This window comes from Diplotaxodon limnothrissa, linkage group LG5, assembly GCF_057381915.1.
Source record: "Diplotaxodon limnothrissa isolate DT_005_m linkage group LG5, D_limnothrissa_male_GT1.1, whole genome shotgun sequence".
Classification (NCBI taxonomy): Eukaryota; Metazoa; Chordata; class Actinopteri; order Cichliformes; family Cichlidae; genus Diplotaxodon; species Diplotaxodon limnothrissa.
The window spans coordinates 10,941,457-10,957,602 of record NC_140600.1 but is presented as its reverse complement, the minus strand read 5'-3'; the positions used below and the strand labels follow the sequence as shown (position 1 = coordinate 10,957,602).

The window sequence follows — 16,146 nt, the reverse complement described above, 5'->3', positions numbered from 1 at the left end:
TGCTTCCAGATATAATAATCACATTTTGGACCCTGGATGGAGGCCTGCGTGGAAGAGTTTGTGTGATGGACAAAATCAAGGCTGGTCCATGAAGAATGGGCAGGTAAGACTTATCTTCTTCCTTCTTCACTATGAAGAAGTTTAAAAAAATGTGATTAATGCAGCTTGTGGAAATTCAAATCATTCTTGCATTGATTGCATGTATTTTTTTTTTTACTTTATAATCACGGTATAGCAGAGGTATTTTAAATATGAGTTTTTATCATTCTAAGAAAATGACGTTATCCTGTAATTATTATTTAGAGCCTTGTGAAATTATAATTGTGATTTTTTTTAAATGGAACGGGCTCAACTGATCATTGTGGATTTTGGCAGTGATCCTCGTGCAGATATAATTAACCTGCTCCGGCTTTTGAAGCATGAAATGCGGTCAGGATTTAGTCAATGTTTTGTTCTGCAAAATTTATAGTGTTTTCCATCATCGCCTCTTTGCTCTTCATGATAAAAGCTTCCACTCTGTGTCATCCTGCATCTTGGCTAAAATCCACTCTTCAGCCACAGGTTTTTTTTTAAGTGCACCTCCATCTATCGCTTATATTTTGTTCTTTCTCCTACGTTTTCCCAGCTCTCATTCAAAGCACAGGAAATGATGTTAGACTGTAGGTGCTTTTTCTGCATCATTACCTAATAAGGGAATCACTGTTAGCATTGACTCTGCAGCTCTGCAGTTATCGTCCTTAAACATATCATAATTGCCATAAGGAATTAAAGATAAATATTTATAAAATGATGCACGGGACACACAGAATTTTACATTTTTATGCATTTCAAGTTGGATGCTGTATTTAAAAATTCAACCCAGACTGCTTCATGGATGTGGTGGATCCATAAAAAGAATAGTTAATAAGGTAAACCGGAGAGAATAAAGTGTATGAAGCTTCTACATGCTCTAACTTCAATAATAACCAGATGTTAACACCCCTTTTCTTAACTCCCTCAGGTGTCAAAGGTAGAGGGAGTGGCCCAGTGCTGTCAGTACCTCTGCTGGTCATCATGATATCAGAGGTCCTCTCATCCCATCAGTGCTCCTGGTTTGGTACGTCATATGGATACAAACCATGGCTTCGGTTGCTTTGGGTTCTGCTGGTGGGTTTCAGTCCAGCCTCACGTGCCCAGCAGGGCACCCAGCCTCAGTCCATCAAAATCGAAGGCGACATCACCCTGGGCGGCCTCTTCCCTATGCATTCTCGGGGTCCGGCTGGGATACCCTGCGGAGAGATCAAGAGAGAGAAAGGGATCCATCGACTGGAGGCCATGCTCTATGCCTTGGACCAGATCAACAGCGATCCCGAGCTGCTGCCTAACATCACACTTGGGGCTCGGATCCTCGACACCTGCTCCAGAGACACGTATGCCCTGGAACAGTCGCTCACCTTTGTCCAGGCCCTCATCCAGAAGGACAACTCGGATGTGCGCTGCTCAAACGGAGAGCCTCCGATATTCCCAAAACCGGAGAGGGTGGTTGGGGTGATTGGTGCATCTGGAAGTTCGGTGTCCATCATGGTGGCCAATGTACTCAGACTGTTTGCGGTGAGATTTCTTTAACCATCCTAGCTTTGTTAACCAGTGAAGGGGCAAAATATTTGGGACAGGGAGTGTTTTGAGAATGTAAGCTGATAAAATGATCCCCTCACAACCTCTCCTGAATCTGTTCACAAAGAAAGAGCACAGTAGTTCCCATTCACTGGGTTTGGACTCTCCAGTCAGGAGAGACAATGACAATTATTCTTAAGAAAACAAGTTTAACCAAACTGTGATCAGCTAACATTTCTTTCATTCTTGCTTAATATTTTACAACTACTGGAATCTTAAGGCATTTTTTTTTTTAAATTTACCGTTTTAGTGTTTCTCCTTTTGTCATGCTTGCAAAATAAAGGTAAAAGTTTAACACTTTGAAAGAATTAAGTATTACTAAAGTATTAAAGCATCTAAAATCTTCACTCAGAAAGTGAGTGAGGATCACAAACAGCACCGCCACATTTTAACCAGTCAGAAGCAACAAAAGGACCAGAAGCACTATGTTAAAAAAAATGATTTACACACATCAAGTCCGAGGACACTGTGCCAGAAAATGAGCAACTATATGGAATACATTCCTAATTTTAGATTTGAGCAGCTTGCAGTGATATCAGTGACCAGCTGTGGCCAATAAACAGACGTCCTATGAGCGAGAGCTCGCACTTATGAAGTTAATTTATATAGCTGCACCTTCATTTCCTGCCTCAGTAGAGTTACAGTATTTGTGATTAGGTCGCTGCAGATTTAGGTCTTCTTTATTAAAATTTGAGATTGATTAAATCCCTCCTTAGAAGATAATGTGGACCTTGGTCATGATTACATTCTGATGGAATTCATCCTCTGGGTAGTCTGAGCTCCAGGTATTCAAAAAGAAATTGGATTGGATGTAAGGTTGATTGGCCGTAGGTGTTAATGTGAGTGTGGATGTTTGTCTGTTTTTCTGTGTTAGTTCTGCGATACGTGTGCGCGTCTGCCCAGGGTGCACCCTGCCTTTGGTATAGCCACCCCAGTACTTCTGGAACCCCTGAATTGGATAAGCAGTTAAGGAAAGGGTTGGACAAATGATAGATGAAGACATCTGATACCAAAATAGTATTGAGACACTTTATGTTTTTACCTAAAGAACTTACTGCTGCTCTACAGAGATAAACATCCCACCTCTTGATGATATTATAAAGCAGTGTAACTGAAACAGCTATGCGACCTGAATGAACCTGTGTATTGCTGCCTGTCAGAGTGACACTTACAGGGCCGTGAATCCATTGTAATTGTTGGAATCTGCAGGTTAATCCAGGTATTTCTTTTTCTTTGACAGGTGATTGACCTTTAAACACTGATTACACATTGTTTATAGCAATGATGGAACACTGAGTCTGTGCAAATCTAACATTTGGGGCAAGCAAGTAATACAGAAAAATTGTAACAACCAGGCTGATGTGTTTGGATGTTTCTGTTTTGGTGAATTCTGCAGTTAATATCTGCCCTCCATCCAAGTTGCTCCTCCTTCAGCTCAGAATCCACAACTTGGGTAGAGGGCAGGTATTAACTACAGAATTCACCAACTCCACTAAGCCCCTCTCAACAGCTCAGGACCCTGGGCTCAAAATAGTGTCAGGGTAACAGGATGACATTGGTTCTAGGATAGCAGCAATTTGTGACCAGTGTGAAGTAGATTTAGCTAAATAGTGCGTTTCCTCCTACCGTCCATATGTGCTGCTTTCCAGACCGCAAATGCTTCTAGTCTGAAGTTCTTTACATATTCAACATCTGCTCATAACCAATACACTTTTTGTTGTAACCTGCTCCAAATGCATCTTTATTTTATTTTTTTCCTTTTTCAATAGGTGAGCATAAACTATAAATAATGTAAGGTATCTTATATGAGACTATTTTTAAATGAGTTATAGAGCATGCATTCATCGAGTTTTCTTTAATGAAGTTTTTATAAATTTTGCAAATACCTCTGAAGCAATTAACTCTTTAACATGTTCATTGACAGTTAATATTTTAGGGTCTAAACCCTTAATAATTCAAGGTTGTGTAAAATAACTAACCCATTAATATAGCTTTCACAAACCCCTGTAAGATGCACCTGTAGGCGAATGTTCTATACTGACTCATTCCAGAGGGTCATAATTATATCCATGTTTGTCAGCCTCTTTATTCTATACCCGGGCTCAGTGTCTTGATGAGTCAGTCTAGTTTGTTCAAATTACAATGTTTCTTTCTCAGCTTCACTTGTTTTATGACTGTAAGCAGATTTCAGCAAGACTGGACTAAAAGAGGATGCTTATGTTAGTGATAAGGCTTATTGATTTTAACAAGTGAATTGGTGCAGATGCTTCTGTGGGATTAATTTGGGAGAGGATTATGTGTTTGTCTTGTGCATTATAATTTTGCATGCAAACATCTGAGTGACTTTTCAGACAATGATACAGACTTCTCTGGACACTGATGATGTCACATGCCAGTCACTCTTACAAGGGGGAAGGAGAGGGCAGGAAAGTTCACCAACCTGATTTCAGGATGTGGTCTGGACCACAGAGGCTTACCAGTACATCTGAGACTGACGGGGTTAACGCGGACCAGCAAATGCAAGCTGCATGTGGCCACTAGAATTAAATGTATTGTATGGCTTACAGCTGAGAAATGCTAACCTTTCTCTAGGCTCCTGATCTCTGTCTCTCCCTCTGTGCTTAACGTAATTTGACTAAAACCACACTAATCCTTGCAGATAATCTGTGAAATGGTTCTCTCGGTCCTCTCTCCTTCTCCCCGTCACTGCCCCTTGTGAATACCTTTATCTCTCGGTGCTCTCCAGAGAGGGCTGGATGTTAGCCAGGTTTGGGGGGACTGGCATTAGCAGGTTCAGGGTTGAGACTGTCGACATAAACGGTGTCATTAAAGATGTAGCACACCAACAAATTAAGCTTCCCATCCTTATTTTCCCCCTTTACTGCTCTGGTTCCCACCATCTGTACTCTACTGTGACGTTGGCTGTATCGTTAGTGCAAACCAGCTCTGGGATTTTCAAGAGATGAACGCTCTATGATAGTCCAATTTTGGGATTTTAATGCACTGTGACTTGCCAGTATTACTGTGGGAGGCATCCATTTAAGGGCTTGCCTGTGAGTAAGTGGTGCATCATGCTCCTGACATGGTTCACTGCCTCTTGTCATCCCTTTTACTTTTGGATTCACATATTGGCCTAATAATCAGCACTGCTCATGTTTTCCATTTGACCCGACTCTTTCATCACAAATGACCCATCCCTGTGTCTCAGATCCCCCAGATCAGCTATGCATCGACTGCCCCGGAGCTGAGCGACAAAAGCCGCTATGAGTTCTTCTCCCGTGTGGTGCCTCCTGACTCCTACCAGGCTCAGGCCATGGTGGACATCGTCAAGAACATGGGCTGGAACTACGTGTCCACGCTGGCATCTGAGGGCAACTACGGAGAGAGCGGAGTGGATGCCTTCCTCCAGATCTCCAGAGAAGCAGGTTGTGTGTCTGACTGCACTGACGTGTCACGACAACAAGGGATTAGTCATTTGTGTTTTTCCCACTCATTAAAAGACAGGAAGGAGCAATGCTTTAATAAAATCATTTGTGCTTTTAAATCTATACGATGGGATGACATGTTAGTCCTAATGTATTAGTGATCACATTTAATATGATCAAATCCACATACATCAGTGATTGACAGTATGGGACAGACTCTAACAGCTTTGTCTACTGTCCATTACTTTATCCAGATGGAAATATCTCTATCTTGACTTCTGGATGGTTTGCCATAATATTTTATACATTGTATCTGAATGGTGAATCTAGATCAAATTCAGTCATTTATAATAATTTTAATTGGAGACAGATCATCTCGTGCATTTAGAGATATGACTGCCCTGAAGAACAAGATTAAAGGTAAGAGAGCTGCCAGAGTGCAAGCTGGTTACAACCATTTCTTTCTATTGGGCGGTGAAATAATAATCAATAATTAATAGAATGTCTTACGCACCCTTTGTTTGAAATTCACCTTTGGAATGTAAAAGAGTTAGGAAATGACATGCAATGATAGGTAATCCATCTTTCAATACTCAAATAAATCATTTTGCATCTCAGCAACATGCAGTTATGTTTACAATGATGAAGGCAACACTGGAGGTGAGGACCTCTGTCTCCCTCTACACATCATTTCTGCCCATGGCTGCAGTGATATAACAGAATTTAACCAGGATGGGACAATAAGTTCTAAAGTGTGTGTGAAACAGAGGTGCAGGTATAAAAAAATCGGATTATCGACCCAAGGGAGCTCAGAGTGAGAGCAGTGCATTATTATTTCAGAGATTAATCATAATGTATATGCAAATTCAGAACACATGTTAATGACCATTGCTTTTTGAAAGAATTAGTGAATACAACAAAACACACCTTTCAGGTTTCATGTATTTTGAAACTGGGTTTTTCGGAGACTTTTTTTTTTAGTATTTAACACAATTCGGTGAGATGCATACTGAACTTGGAGAACAAAGACAAACTGTCGATCTACTGGTGCTGGTATTGATCTGATACCAATAATAGCATTAATATTGATATTTGGATTGGTCCACCCGACTCTAACCCAAAACAAAGATCTGATACTGTGTGGTGGGTGTTGGGCTCAGTCTCAGTACAGCAGAAAGGTTTGAGTGTGTTCTTCCCATTCTGGAATTTACTAGGATTTGGTCATATAATATTGTGTGTACAGCAAGGATTTTCATGTTATGATATTATTGCTATTTTGACACATTGGTCTAAGCTCATTAATCTAAATAATTAGCAGACAAAAAAACCCCAACACCTTAGCTGGGTGTTGTTTTTGCAGAGTCGTGGGAAAACCTAGCTACCTTTACAACTGACCTAATGTTGGCATGCTAACACTGCAAACAATAAAAGATGATTTTTTTGGTCTGTGACACAGGAGGGCTGTGTATTGCACAGTCCATAAGGATTCCACGAGAGCCCAGACCAGGGGAGTTTGATAAAATCATCAAGAGACTGATGGAGACCTCCAACGCTCGCGGGGTTATCATCTTTGCCAATGAGGATGACATCAAGTGAGTCATGCTCTGCTGCATGGTGTATTAGATACATGAAGTCTGCAAGATATTCACAAGGATGCTGTTTTTTTTGGTTTTTTTTTTGTGTCCCGTTTGGATCTTTAGCCATCAGAATTGTTGTCTTAAGGCCAAGAAAGATGCCAAGCGGATTTATTTTACCAAGTGGATCATCATGGCCTTGCCATATTGGTCCATTTGATTGACCTTTATTATAATTATGAATTTATTTTATTTTCAGTTGCTACAAACAGGACAGACATGACTGGGGGATAGGACAGGGAGAAAGAATGAAAGAAAGAGAGGCAGAGAAAGAAAACCAAAGGGGAGAAGAGACAGTGAGAAGGGGGGAAGGAAAAAAAACAAATAAACAAAAAAAAACAAAAACACCTGGGTCACCTGTATGGAGAAAAAAAACAGAGGAGAAAGCAAACAACAAAGAGCAACATAATAAAAAAAACCGGCACCATCACAAACTAGCTAGCAGTAGATATCAGTAGATACTAAATAATAAACGATATTGTGCAGCACGCAAGATAGACAGCGCACAATGTGCTTTGAGGCAGCAGCCAAGAAAGCTGTAGTCCGCATCTGTGAATACCCGTGTGTACACCTGTGTGCATACCTGTGTGGATCAGCATGCTTGCATTCCAAAGGTTTCTCCATGTAACGATCTGCTAGGGAGTGTGGGGAGCCACAGCCCCGTCCCCCAGGGTATGAAGCAGGTATGGAGGAGATCAAAACTCCAGACATCCAGAGGCCCCCACAAGGATGCTGTTTTACATTTAACTATGTAGTCTCCTGTTCTAACCACTCTGAGCAAAGAATGACAGAAGAAGAAGAAATTTCATCATGATATATAACTGTATCTTTTAGACGGGTGTTGCAGGCTGCCAAAAAGGCCAACCTGACAGGCCACTTCCTATTTGTTGGATCGGATAGTTGGGGATCCAAAAACTCTGCGATTGAAGACCAGGAGGAGGTGGCTGAGGGTGCTGTCACCATCCTGCCTAAAAGAGCCTCCATTGACGGTAGGAAAATGTATTAAATGAGCCTTAAATCTAACTCTGAACAGCTGGATCCAATAAGCATACCCACAGAAGCCTGTGACATTGACAGATGAGTCTAATATCAATGCACCAAATAAAGGAAATTAACGATTGATAAGTCTGATATATCCCGATCTGATATTTCCAGCCTGTATAAATTCTGAAAAGTGACTTAGAGCCATATTTCAAAGGATTTTTTTTTTACCATTATCTCTGCTCCAACATGTGAAGTCCTGTTATTTTAACTGTTTTTAAATTAAATGCGTAAACGATTCAGGGTTCGACCAGTACTTCACTTCGAGGTCGCTGGAGAACAACAGGAGAAACATCTGGTTTGCAGAATTCTGGGAGGATGACTTCAAGTGTAAACTAACTCGTCTTGGGATAAAATACGATCCTGGTAGAAGAAAATGTACAGGTAAGCAGGGAGCAGCACCGAAATTAAAAAGTGTCACCTTATCTGACTTATGTATTGGTCATTTTTGTTGTCCGGCAGGTGACGAAAGAATCAGCCGAGACTCTCAGTACGAACAGGAGGGCAAGGTGCAGTTTGTGATTGATGCTGTGTACGCCATGGCCCACGCCTTGCACAGCATGCACCTGGACCTCTGTGCTGGCTCCATGGGCGTGTGCGAAAAGATGGACCCCGTAGATGGACGCATGCTCCTCCAGTACATTCGCTCTGTGAACTTCAATGGTGAGCTTCCAACTTTCAGTCAGTTTTTCCGCACCTACCTCCTGATATGTCTAGCTATTTAGATAAAAGGAGAGTTTCATTTCGTTGCTGCTGGGGAGAGAAATGCTGCAAGGAGATCTTTTTGTTAGCAAAAGCCATGCTTTTCTAACTACCGCTCTCTGCCACTGGAGAGGTTTTTAAAAAGAAGCAAATTTAAAAGGGAACGCAGCGGAAGGGAGGTCGTGTTGAAAACGGAAGCTTTGAGATGTTTCTGCTAATGTGCTTAGCTGCAGAACACGGCGCATTTCTTCAAAGCACGTCCCCTCCCTTGGGCTGCGTCCTCGCTCTTCTCTATACACAACGAACCCGCTTTTCATCCTCATCTTTCATACAAAAATATTGCAGTTTGGAAAAAAGAAAAAAAAAAAGTGTCCTGTGAAAGCATCCTATTTATTGCGCTCCTCTTGCTGCATGACCTTGGCTTGTATGGAAGATTTTCTGATTTAGCGCCTGCAGGGACCCGAGAGGAACATTCAATCACGTTAGGGCAACAGAGGAGAGTGCACTGAAAGACTGTACTCGTGGAGGAGAGCCTTCACTAAAGAGCATCCTGCACTCAGCTTTCACATGATTGCACAAGAGTGAAGTAAGCAATAAGCTGCATTCAACAGTGTGTGGGTGTTCTCTCTGCCGCTAAAGATGGGGGTGTTTTTCTCTGGTTAAGGCAGTTTGAATGCCTTCTGACTTTTGGCTTTCTTTTGATAGTGCATAGGTCATTTAGACTGTCTCCATCTAACAGGTAGCGCAGGAACTGGAGTGATGTTCAATGAAAATGGAGATGCTCCGGGTCGATATGACATCTTCCAGTACCAGATGTCCAATGTCAGCAATCCTGGCTACAAGAATATCGGCCAGTGGACAAACCATCTTCGCCTCAATGTAAATGTCTATTTTTACTACAGTTGTGGTACAGAGTGATATTCAGAAGTTCATTTCTGCTGCATGAGAAGATGAGATATTAACTTAGTTTTGCATAAAAACTGGAAACAAAGCTCTAGTTTAACATTATGTCTCGTTGTCCTGTTTTCCTCCCCTCACCCCCTGGTTGTGGCAGATGGCTGCCCCTCTGCGAGTCTGGTTCTTCGTGCTGAAAGGAAGTTTTTCCTTCGCACTGTTGCCAAATGCTTGCTCACTGGGGGGCATCTAAATGTTAGAGTTTTTGCTCTATTATTGTGGGGTCGTCACCTTAGAAGCTGAAGGTGCCCAGCATCCAGTTCCCATGACCATGAAATTATTCGGTGCAAAAGCTGTACGTTTCTGCTACAGTACGACCCGACACTTTGTTCTTTTTAGATGATATAGATAGTTACCTTTTCCAGTTTCTATGCTAAACCTTGCATTCAGCAGATATGAAAGTGGCAAGAAAGTATAATTTTCAAAATTGCAAACTATCCTTTCATTCTAAGATTCCTTTTACTGCAAGCTTTTTGCCAGATGGCTGAAAGCTTCCTACAGAATAGATAGCTTCAGACAGAAAAAAGGCATCTTTTCCAAGTTTCCCTACCCATCATAGTATAGCATTTGATTTTCTTTGTAAACCAAAACTAAAAATATGGTGACAATGTGAGGAAATTTTTATTTGTGAAAGGTAATAAGTTAACAATTTTATTCTTTTTATGCCAGTTTACCTGGCTTTCATAGGCTTTAAGTGATTGTGGAAGAAGTATTTTTGAGGAGTTTTGTTTCACAGTTATTAGCCTTGTGTTAAGTCACAGCCAGCTGTAATATAGTAACACACTGTGTGTGTGCATCCATTTCAGTCAGAGGAGATGCAGTGGTCGGGCGGTGACCGTAAAATTCCAGAGTCGGTGTGCAGTTTTCCCTGCGAGTCTGGCGAGAGGAAAAAGATGGTCAAGGGTGTTCCCTGCTGCTGGCACTGCGAGCTCTGTGATGGCTACCAGTATCTGCTGGATGAATTCACCTGTGACATGTGCCCATTCGACATGAGGCCCTTGGAGAACCGCACGGGATGCCGCCCCACACCAATCATCAAGCTGGAGTGGAGCTCTCCCTGGGCCATCATCCCCGTCTTCTTGGCCATCCTGGGCATCTTAGCAACCACCGGAGCCATTGTCACCTTCATCCGCTTCAATGACACACCCATTGTCCGGGCTTCTGGGAGAGAGCTCAGCTATGTGTTGCTGACAGGAATCTTCCTCATCTACCTCATCACCTTCTTCATGATTGCAGAGCCCAGTGTGGCAATATGCGCCTTCCGCCGCCTGTTTTTGGGGCTCGGGATGTGCATCAGCTACGCCGCCATGCTGACGAAGACCAACCGGATCTACCGCATCTTTGAGCAGGGCAAGAAGTCGGTCACACCTCCTAAGTTTATCAGCCCGACCTCTCAGCTTATCATTACTTTTATACTCATCTCAGTGCAGGTAAGCTTATCAATGCTTCTCCGCCATAGATAAGTCAAAGCTCATGCAGCAGTCTAAAGCTCCTTTCCTCTACAGTTACTCGCGGTGTTCATCTGGTTTGGTGTGATCCCCCCACACACCATCATTGACTATGAAGAGCAGAAGCCTCCAAACCCAGAGTTTGCCCGTGGAATTCTCAAGTGCGACATGTCCGACCTGTCCCTCATACTGTGTTTGAGCTACAGCATTGTACTGATGATCACCTGCACGGTGTATGCCATTAAAAGCAGAGGAGTTCCTGAGACCTTCAATGAGGCCAAACCAATTGGCTTCACCATGTACACCACCTGCATCATCTGGCTGGCCTTTGTACCCATCTTCTTTGGCACAGCGCAGTCTACAGAGAAGGTAAGAAATGTAACAAGGGCAGTGCATGGTTTCAGAAATTCTGAAAATGTTCATATAAACAGGAAGAGGCTACTGTGAATGTGGAGAGCATACACCACCAAACGTCAGAGAAAGTCTGGCAACGGAAAGCAGGCCGGCACAGAGAAAAAATAAACTTTGAGGGAGGGGCATTTTACTTCCAAATGACAATGACGTGAAAAATGCTGATAAATGGAATACAAGTGAATTATGCAGGAGGGTTAACTACAGCCTTAAAACATCCACCACTGGCCAACAAGTTTTATATCCTGAGAGTGAAGTTTTGATTACCTGAATATTCAGTTGACATCACTGGTTAATGAATTCTTACCTGCTTACTTTATGTAAAGCATGTAATGTGAAAAATTTCCTGTTTTTCCCCTTTTAGATCCTTTCAAATTTATATGGATTTTGGTCTGACAATATAAATCAATTAGGTGAGAAAATGATCTGGTGATTTATTAGAGAATAAAAAAAGAGATTAAAAACTCCACGATATTTAGATAAAATATTGTACCTATAACATCAGTGCTTTTATTTGTCTGCCTTTATTTATTTATTTTGAAATATGAAAAATAAAAACAATTAACTTGACGCAACTAGGTTTTCCTGAAATTGAGTACAACAACCTACTCGCACATAACTGCATCACAGGTAATATCATAATTTCTGGGGCCAGCGAGTATTTTTAGATGTGAAATTTTATTTGTGTTGCTGCTATCACTTTGTACATCTACTTAAAGTAAAGTTATGAATTATAATAGAGTATAACTTGTGGCAGCTGAGTGTGAAGCAGCGGGAATGAGGATCAGCACCTCCAAATCTGAGGCCATGATTCTCAGCCGGAAAAGGGTGGAGTGCCCACTCCGGGTCGGGGATGAGTTCCTGCCACAACTGGAGGAGTTCAAGTATCTCGGGGTCTTGTTCGCGAGTGATGGGAGAAGGGAGCCGGAGATCGACAGATGGATTGGGGCTGCAGCTGCAGTAATGCAGACGCTGCACCGGTCCGTCGTGGTGAAGAGGGAGCTGAGTGTAAAAGCGAAGCTCTCAATTTACCGGTCGATCTACGTCCCTACCCTCACCTATGGCCACGAGCTGTGGGTAGTGACCGAAAGAACGAGATCGCGGATACAAGCGGCAGAAATGAGCTTCCTCCGAAGGGTGGCTGGCCTCTCCCTTAGAGATAGGGTGAGAAGTTCGGCCATCCGGGAGGGGCTCAGAGTAGAGCAGCTGCTGCTCCACATCAAAAGGAGCCAGCTGAGGTGGTTCGGGCATCTGACAAGGATGCCCCCTGGGCGCCTCCTGGGTGAGGTGTTCCAGGCATGTCCCACCGGGAGGAGGCCCCGGGGCAGACCCAGGACATGCTGGAGAGATTATATCTCTCGGCTGGCCTGGGAACGCCTTGGTATTCCCCCGGATAAGCTGGAGGAGGTGGCTGGGGAGAGGGAGGTCTGGGCCTCTTTGCTTAGGCTGCTGCCCCCGCGACCCGGCCCCGGATAAAGCGGATGAAGATGGATGGATGGATATAACTTGTGGCTTTTTGATTTGATGATACAAATCCAATGTGTTCAATTGGTTGAAGATGGCAATTTCTTATGTATAATATTAATAATAATAATGAAAGGTATTTTACAGTTCTGATGATTGTGTTTTCAGGAAATTTTAACAACCTCTTTGGAGTAGGCCAACAGTTTTTGGAGGCAAGAAAAAACAAAAACAAAAACTTTTATATGAGACAAAGAATAGCAGGAAATTTTCAGATGATGACTTTCAGAGACTGATATAATAGCTTCAGCTCAAAAATAAATCTGTTTAGTAAAAATGTCACTTTTTAAAAGGACAAATGAATAGCTGAATTATTTCTGGCTGCTCTTTGTGTTGGGTTGGGACAAAAAGAAATTAAAAGAAATAATTTGACCCACTAAATGATAGGTCAATAAATTCTTCTGCATAGTCAAATTTGATCTTTTTCAAGATCATAATTAAATCTCGTTACATTACATAAGCACTCCCTGAGCTCCACTTACAGTTAAAATAAACAGTATGCTGAATCGAGTTACGTAATGCACAGTAACACACGAACTGTAAGAAAGTAAATGAATCCCTCAGATGCTGAAAGTGAAATTTGAGTTTGTTGCCTGTCATATCGTATTTGCTTCCTGCTGTACTCGCAGGACATCCTGCTCCCACTGTACTGAGGGTTTCATTTAGCTTGTGGGCTATTTGCTGCCGTCACAAAGTACAAGACAGTTGGGAGGGATATTTGAAAAATAGAGACGGGCTTTGGCTAATAGAGAGCTGTATTATGAACCAGTCAGGCTGAAACAATTACTGCCTGAGGTGCTTTCAAAGTCTTTTCACCTCTTCCAAATGGAAATGAAGTGAATTAAGAAAAGGAAAGGAGGTCAGATGTGCAGAGGGACGATAAGAAGCCCTCCAAGACCAATTCAGCCATCCCATTCAATTAATCATCACTTAGAAAAAGAGCTAAATATAGACCTTAACTTTTGTCTGGCTCATGAAAGTAGCGGCTGTTATGCTCCCATCACATGTTGGAGGAGGTGATCTACCTGTGATGACTGTAATTACCTATGAAAGGACCATACAGTGATTCTCAGCTAGTCCTTCTGCTCGGGCCACATAACTACAGTCCACTTCACTTCTAAACAGTAAACAGCTCCATTCATAAAGGGAGACGTCACTACAGGGACAAACACATGTAAAAGATGATAAAAGGAACTGTACTATATGGACATGAGCCAGGATGTGTTGCTGCTGAGGATATTATGCAACTTGCGACCTATTTATGGCACAAAACATTTCTTATTTATGATACTTGTGGTTTTATTTATTTATGACCTGTTTAGTTTTCTTGAATAATGAGGTTTTTTTTTTATAATTCATTGAAGGCAGATCTCAGAAGAAGTCGCTCACTGTGATTATTGTCGGATGCATGCAAAACAAGAAAAAAGGAAAAAAAGAGGAAGAGCAGCTAGATGTGGTCAAAGCCCATAAATAGAGGCTCTTCATATACTAGATCATAAATCATTCATCAGGGGGAAAACACTGCCTTCCCTGCTTTGAGATGAAAATTGTAAGGACTGCATTGTGACAGCGCAGATTAAGTGTACCCTGCTTTCCAAACTATCCTTGCTGCTGCATCCAGTATGCATGAAATTAGGACACACCACCTCCATTGGGCATTCAACTTTGACCCCTTGCTTCCTCTTGTGGGTCAGAACACCAAAATATAAATTAAATTAAAAAATGTGCTTGCTCACCTACTGGAAAATGCGAGTAGATGCAACAAGACATCTTGTTGTTTTGCGTTTATGTATAAATTATTGCGCCAAACAATATTTTTTGGGTTATTAAAATAAATTATATTGCGGTATTGGAAATATATTACCATAGACTGTATATAACAAATGGATATAGCCATGGCAAGCTCACCTATGGATTTCTGGACTCTGTGTTTTGACTACACCATGTTGGGCTTTTTGGTGCCAGAATTTGAACGTGAAGGTGAAGTAGTATCGGTTAAAGCTAGCAAGTTTGATTAGCCAGCCACTTTTTCCATAATTAATGAATCATTATGGGCACTACTTTAACTTACTGGTTGAGCAGGCGCTCTTAAGCCTTATGGCTGAAATGCCCTCTCTCCCCCTCTTTCCTGCAAACCGTCAAATAAAGGCTAAAATCACCAAAACAAAACAAACAAATCTATAATTTTCTTAGTGACACAGAAGTGTGTGTGTGGAAGGATTTTTCTGAACTCCTCCGTCTCTGTTGCAGATGTTCATCCAAACCACCACTCTGACCGTGTCCATGAGCCTGAGCGCCACCGTATCCTTGGGCATGCTCTATATCCCCAAAGTCTACGTCATCATCTTCCACCCGGAGCAGAACGTCCAAAAGAGAAAGCGCAGCTTTAAAGCCATGGTTCAGGCGGCTACCGTGACCACGCACCTGTCCCTGAAGTCCAACGACAAACAGAACGGAGAGTCCAAGGTCGAGCCTGACAGGTCACAGTGACGGGAATCAAAATGACAACTGAAGCCAACAAAGAAATGGTTTGCAAAGAGTGGGAAAAAATAGCATTTAATTAAGCTTTGTGGCTGGATTGTGTGTTTCTTCTTTGAATCCCCCCTTTTTATTTTGGATTGAAATACCAGCAAAAACATTTGTGGATGATGTTTCTTTTCACACTTATTTAGATAATCCAGAAAGTGAAAGCACAAAAGAAACCTGAAAGGCTCACTCTACATCATGGGGAAAATGTGACAGCTTAGCAGGGCTATGGAAAAGATACAGAGCCACTTTGAACGGACTTCAGAATGATCTACATATAGATGTGTTGACATGAAAATGGAAGACAATTAAAAAATGTTAAGCTTAAATGGAGACCTTTGCTTGGCAGTAAGATGTATGCTTCTGTCAAACCTCAATGAAACATCGCTGTTCACAGGCTGCATGGGTTATGTGTTTTACGTTTACACGAATGCTATTTATATGGGCTGTTGTAACCTTTTCTTCTGCTTGCACTGGAAGGATGTATCTTTTAAAATGCCCCACTATGTCCTGTCATGACGACCCCCTGGGCTAGATACAACGAACCACAAAACTAATCACTCACAGCTAAACCAATATCCAGTCACTAAGGAAACACAGCATTTAATTAGTCTTATCACTGCAATTATTTTGGCAGAGAATGAATTACTTTTATTCTGGAAACTGAGTTCATGAGTGCACAAAGGATACAAGTGATTGTGAACAGGATGCATTATCTTGTACTTGTTACTTTTCAGTTTTCCACAGTGGAAAACAATGGTTGGCATTTTCCCCATATTGTTTGTCCAAATATCAAGCAAACTTGTATAAAGGTCAGTTTGTGAGGGCTGC

At 41.9% G+C, this 16,146-nt stretch overlaps 1 protein-coding gene across 1 annotated transcript; it reads left to right on the top strand.

Annotated features, from left to right (window-relative positions):
• Positions 1-1,053: 1,053 nt before the first annotated feature.
• grm6b (glutamate receptor, metabotropic 6b) lies at positions 1,054-15,302 on the top strand. Its single transcript, XM_085353015.1, has 10 exons — positions 1,054-1,590; positions 4,862-5,078; positions 6,535-6,670; positions 7,547-7,701; positions 7,997-8,137; positions 8,216-8,416; positions 9,195-9,334; positions 10,216-10,839; positions 10,915-11,226; positions 15,040-15,302. The coding sequence occupies exons 1-10, from the start codon at positions 1,054-1,056 to the stop codon at positions 15,277-15,279; spliced, it is 2,703 nt and encodes a 900-aa protein (XP_085209141.1). The 3' UTR covers positions 15,280-15,302.
• Positions 15,303-16,146: the final 844 nt, after the last annotated feature.

What these genes read in the sequence shown, in the direction of transcription:
- grm6b (XM_085353015.1), top strand. Translation starts at nt 1,054, where the DNA reads ATGATATCAGAGGTCCTCTCATCCCATCAGTGCTCCTGGTTTGGTACG. An exon ending in ATGTACTCAGACTGTTTGCG is followed by an intron (nt 1,591 to 4,861) that starts GTGAGATTTCTT and finishes CCTGTGTCTCAG; the next exon opens with ATCCCCCAGATCAGCTATGC. An exon ending in TGGTAGAAGAAAATGTACAG is followed by an intron (nt 8,138 to 8,215) that starts GTAAGCAGGGAG and finishes GTTGTCCGGCAG; the next exon opens with GTGACGAAAGAATCAGCCGA.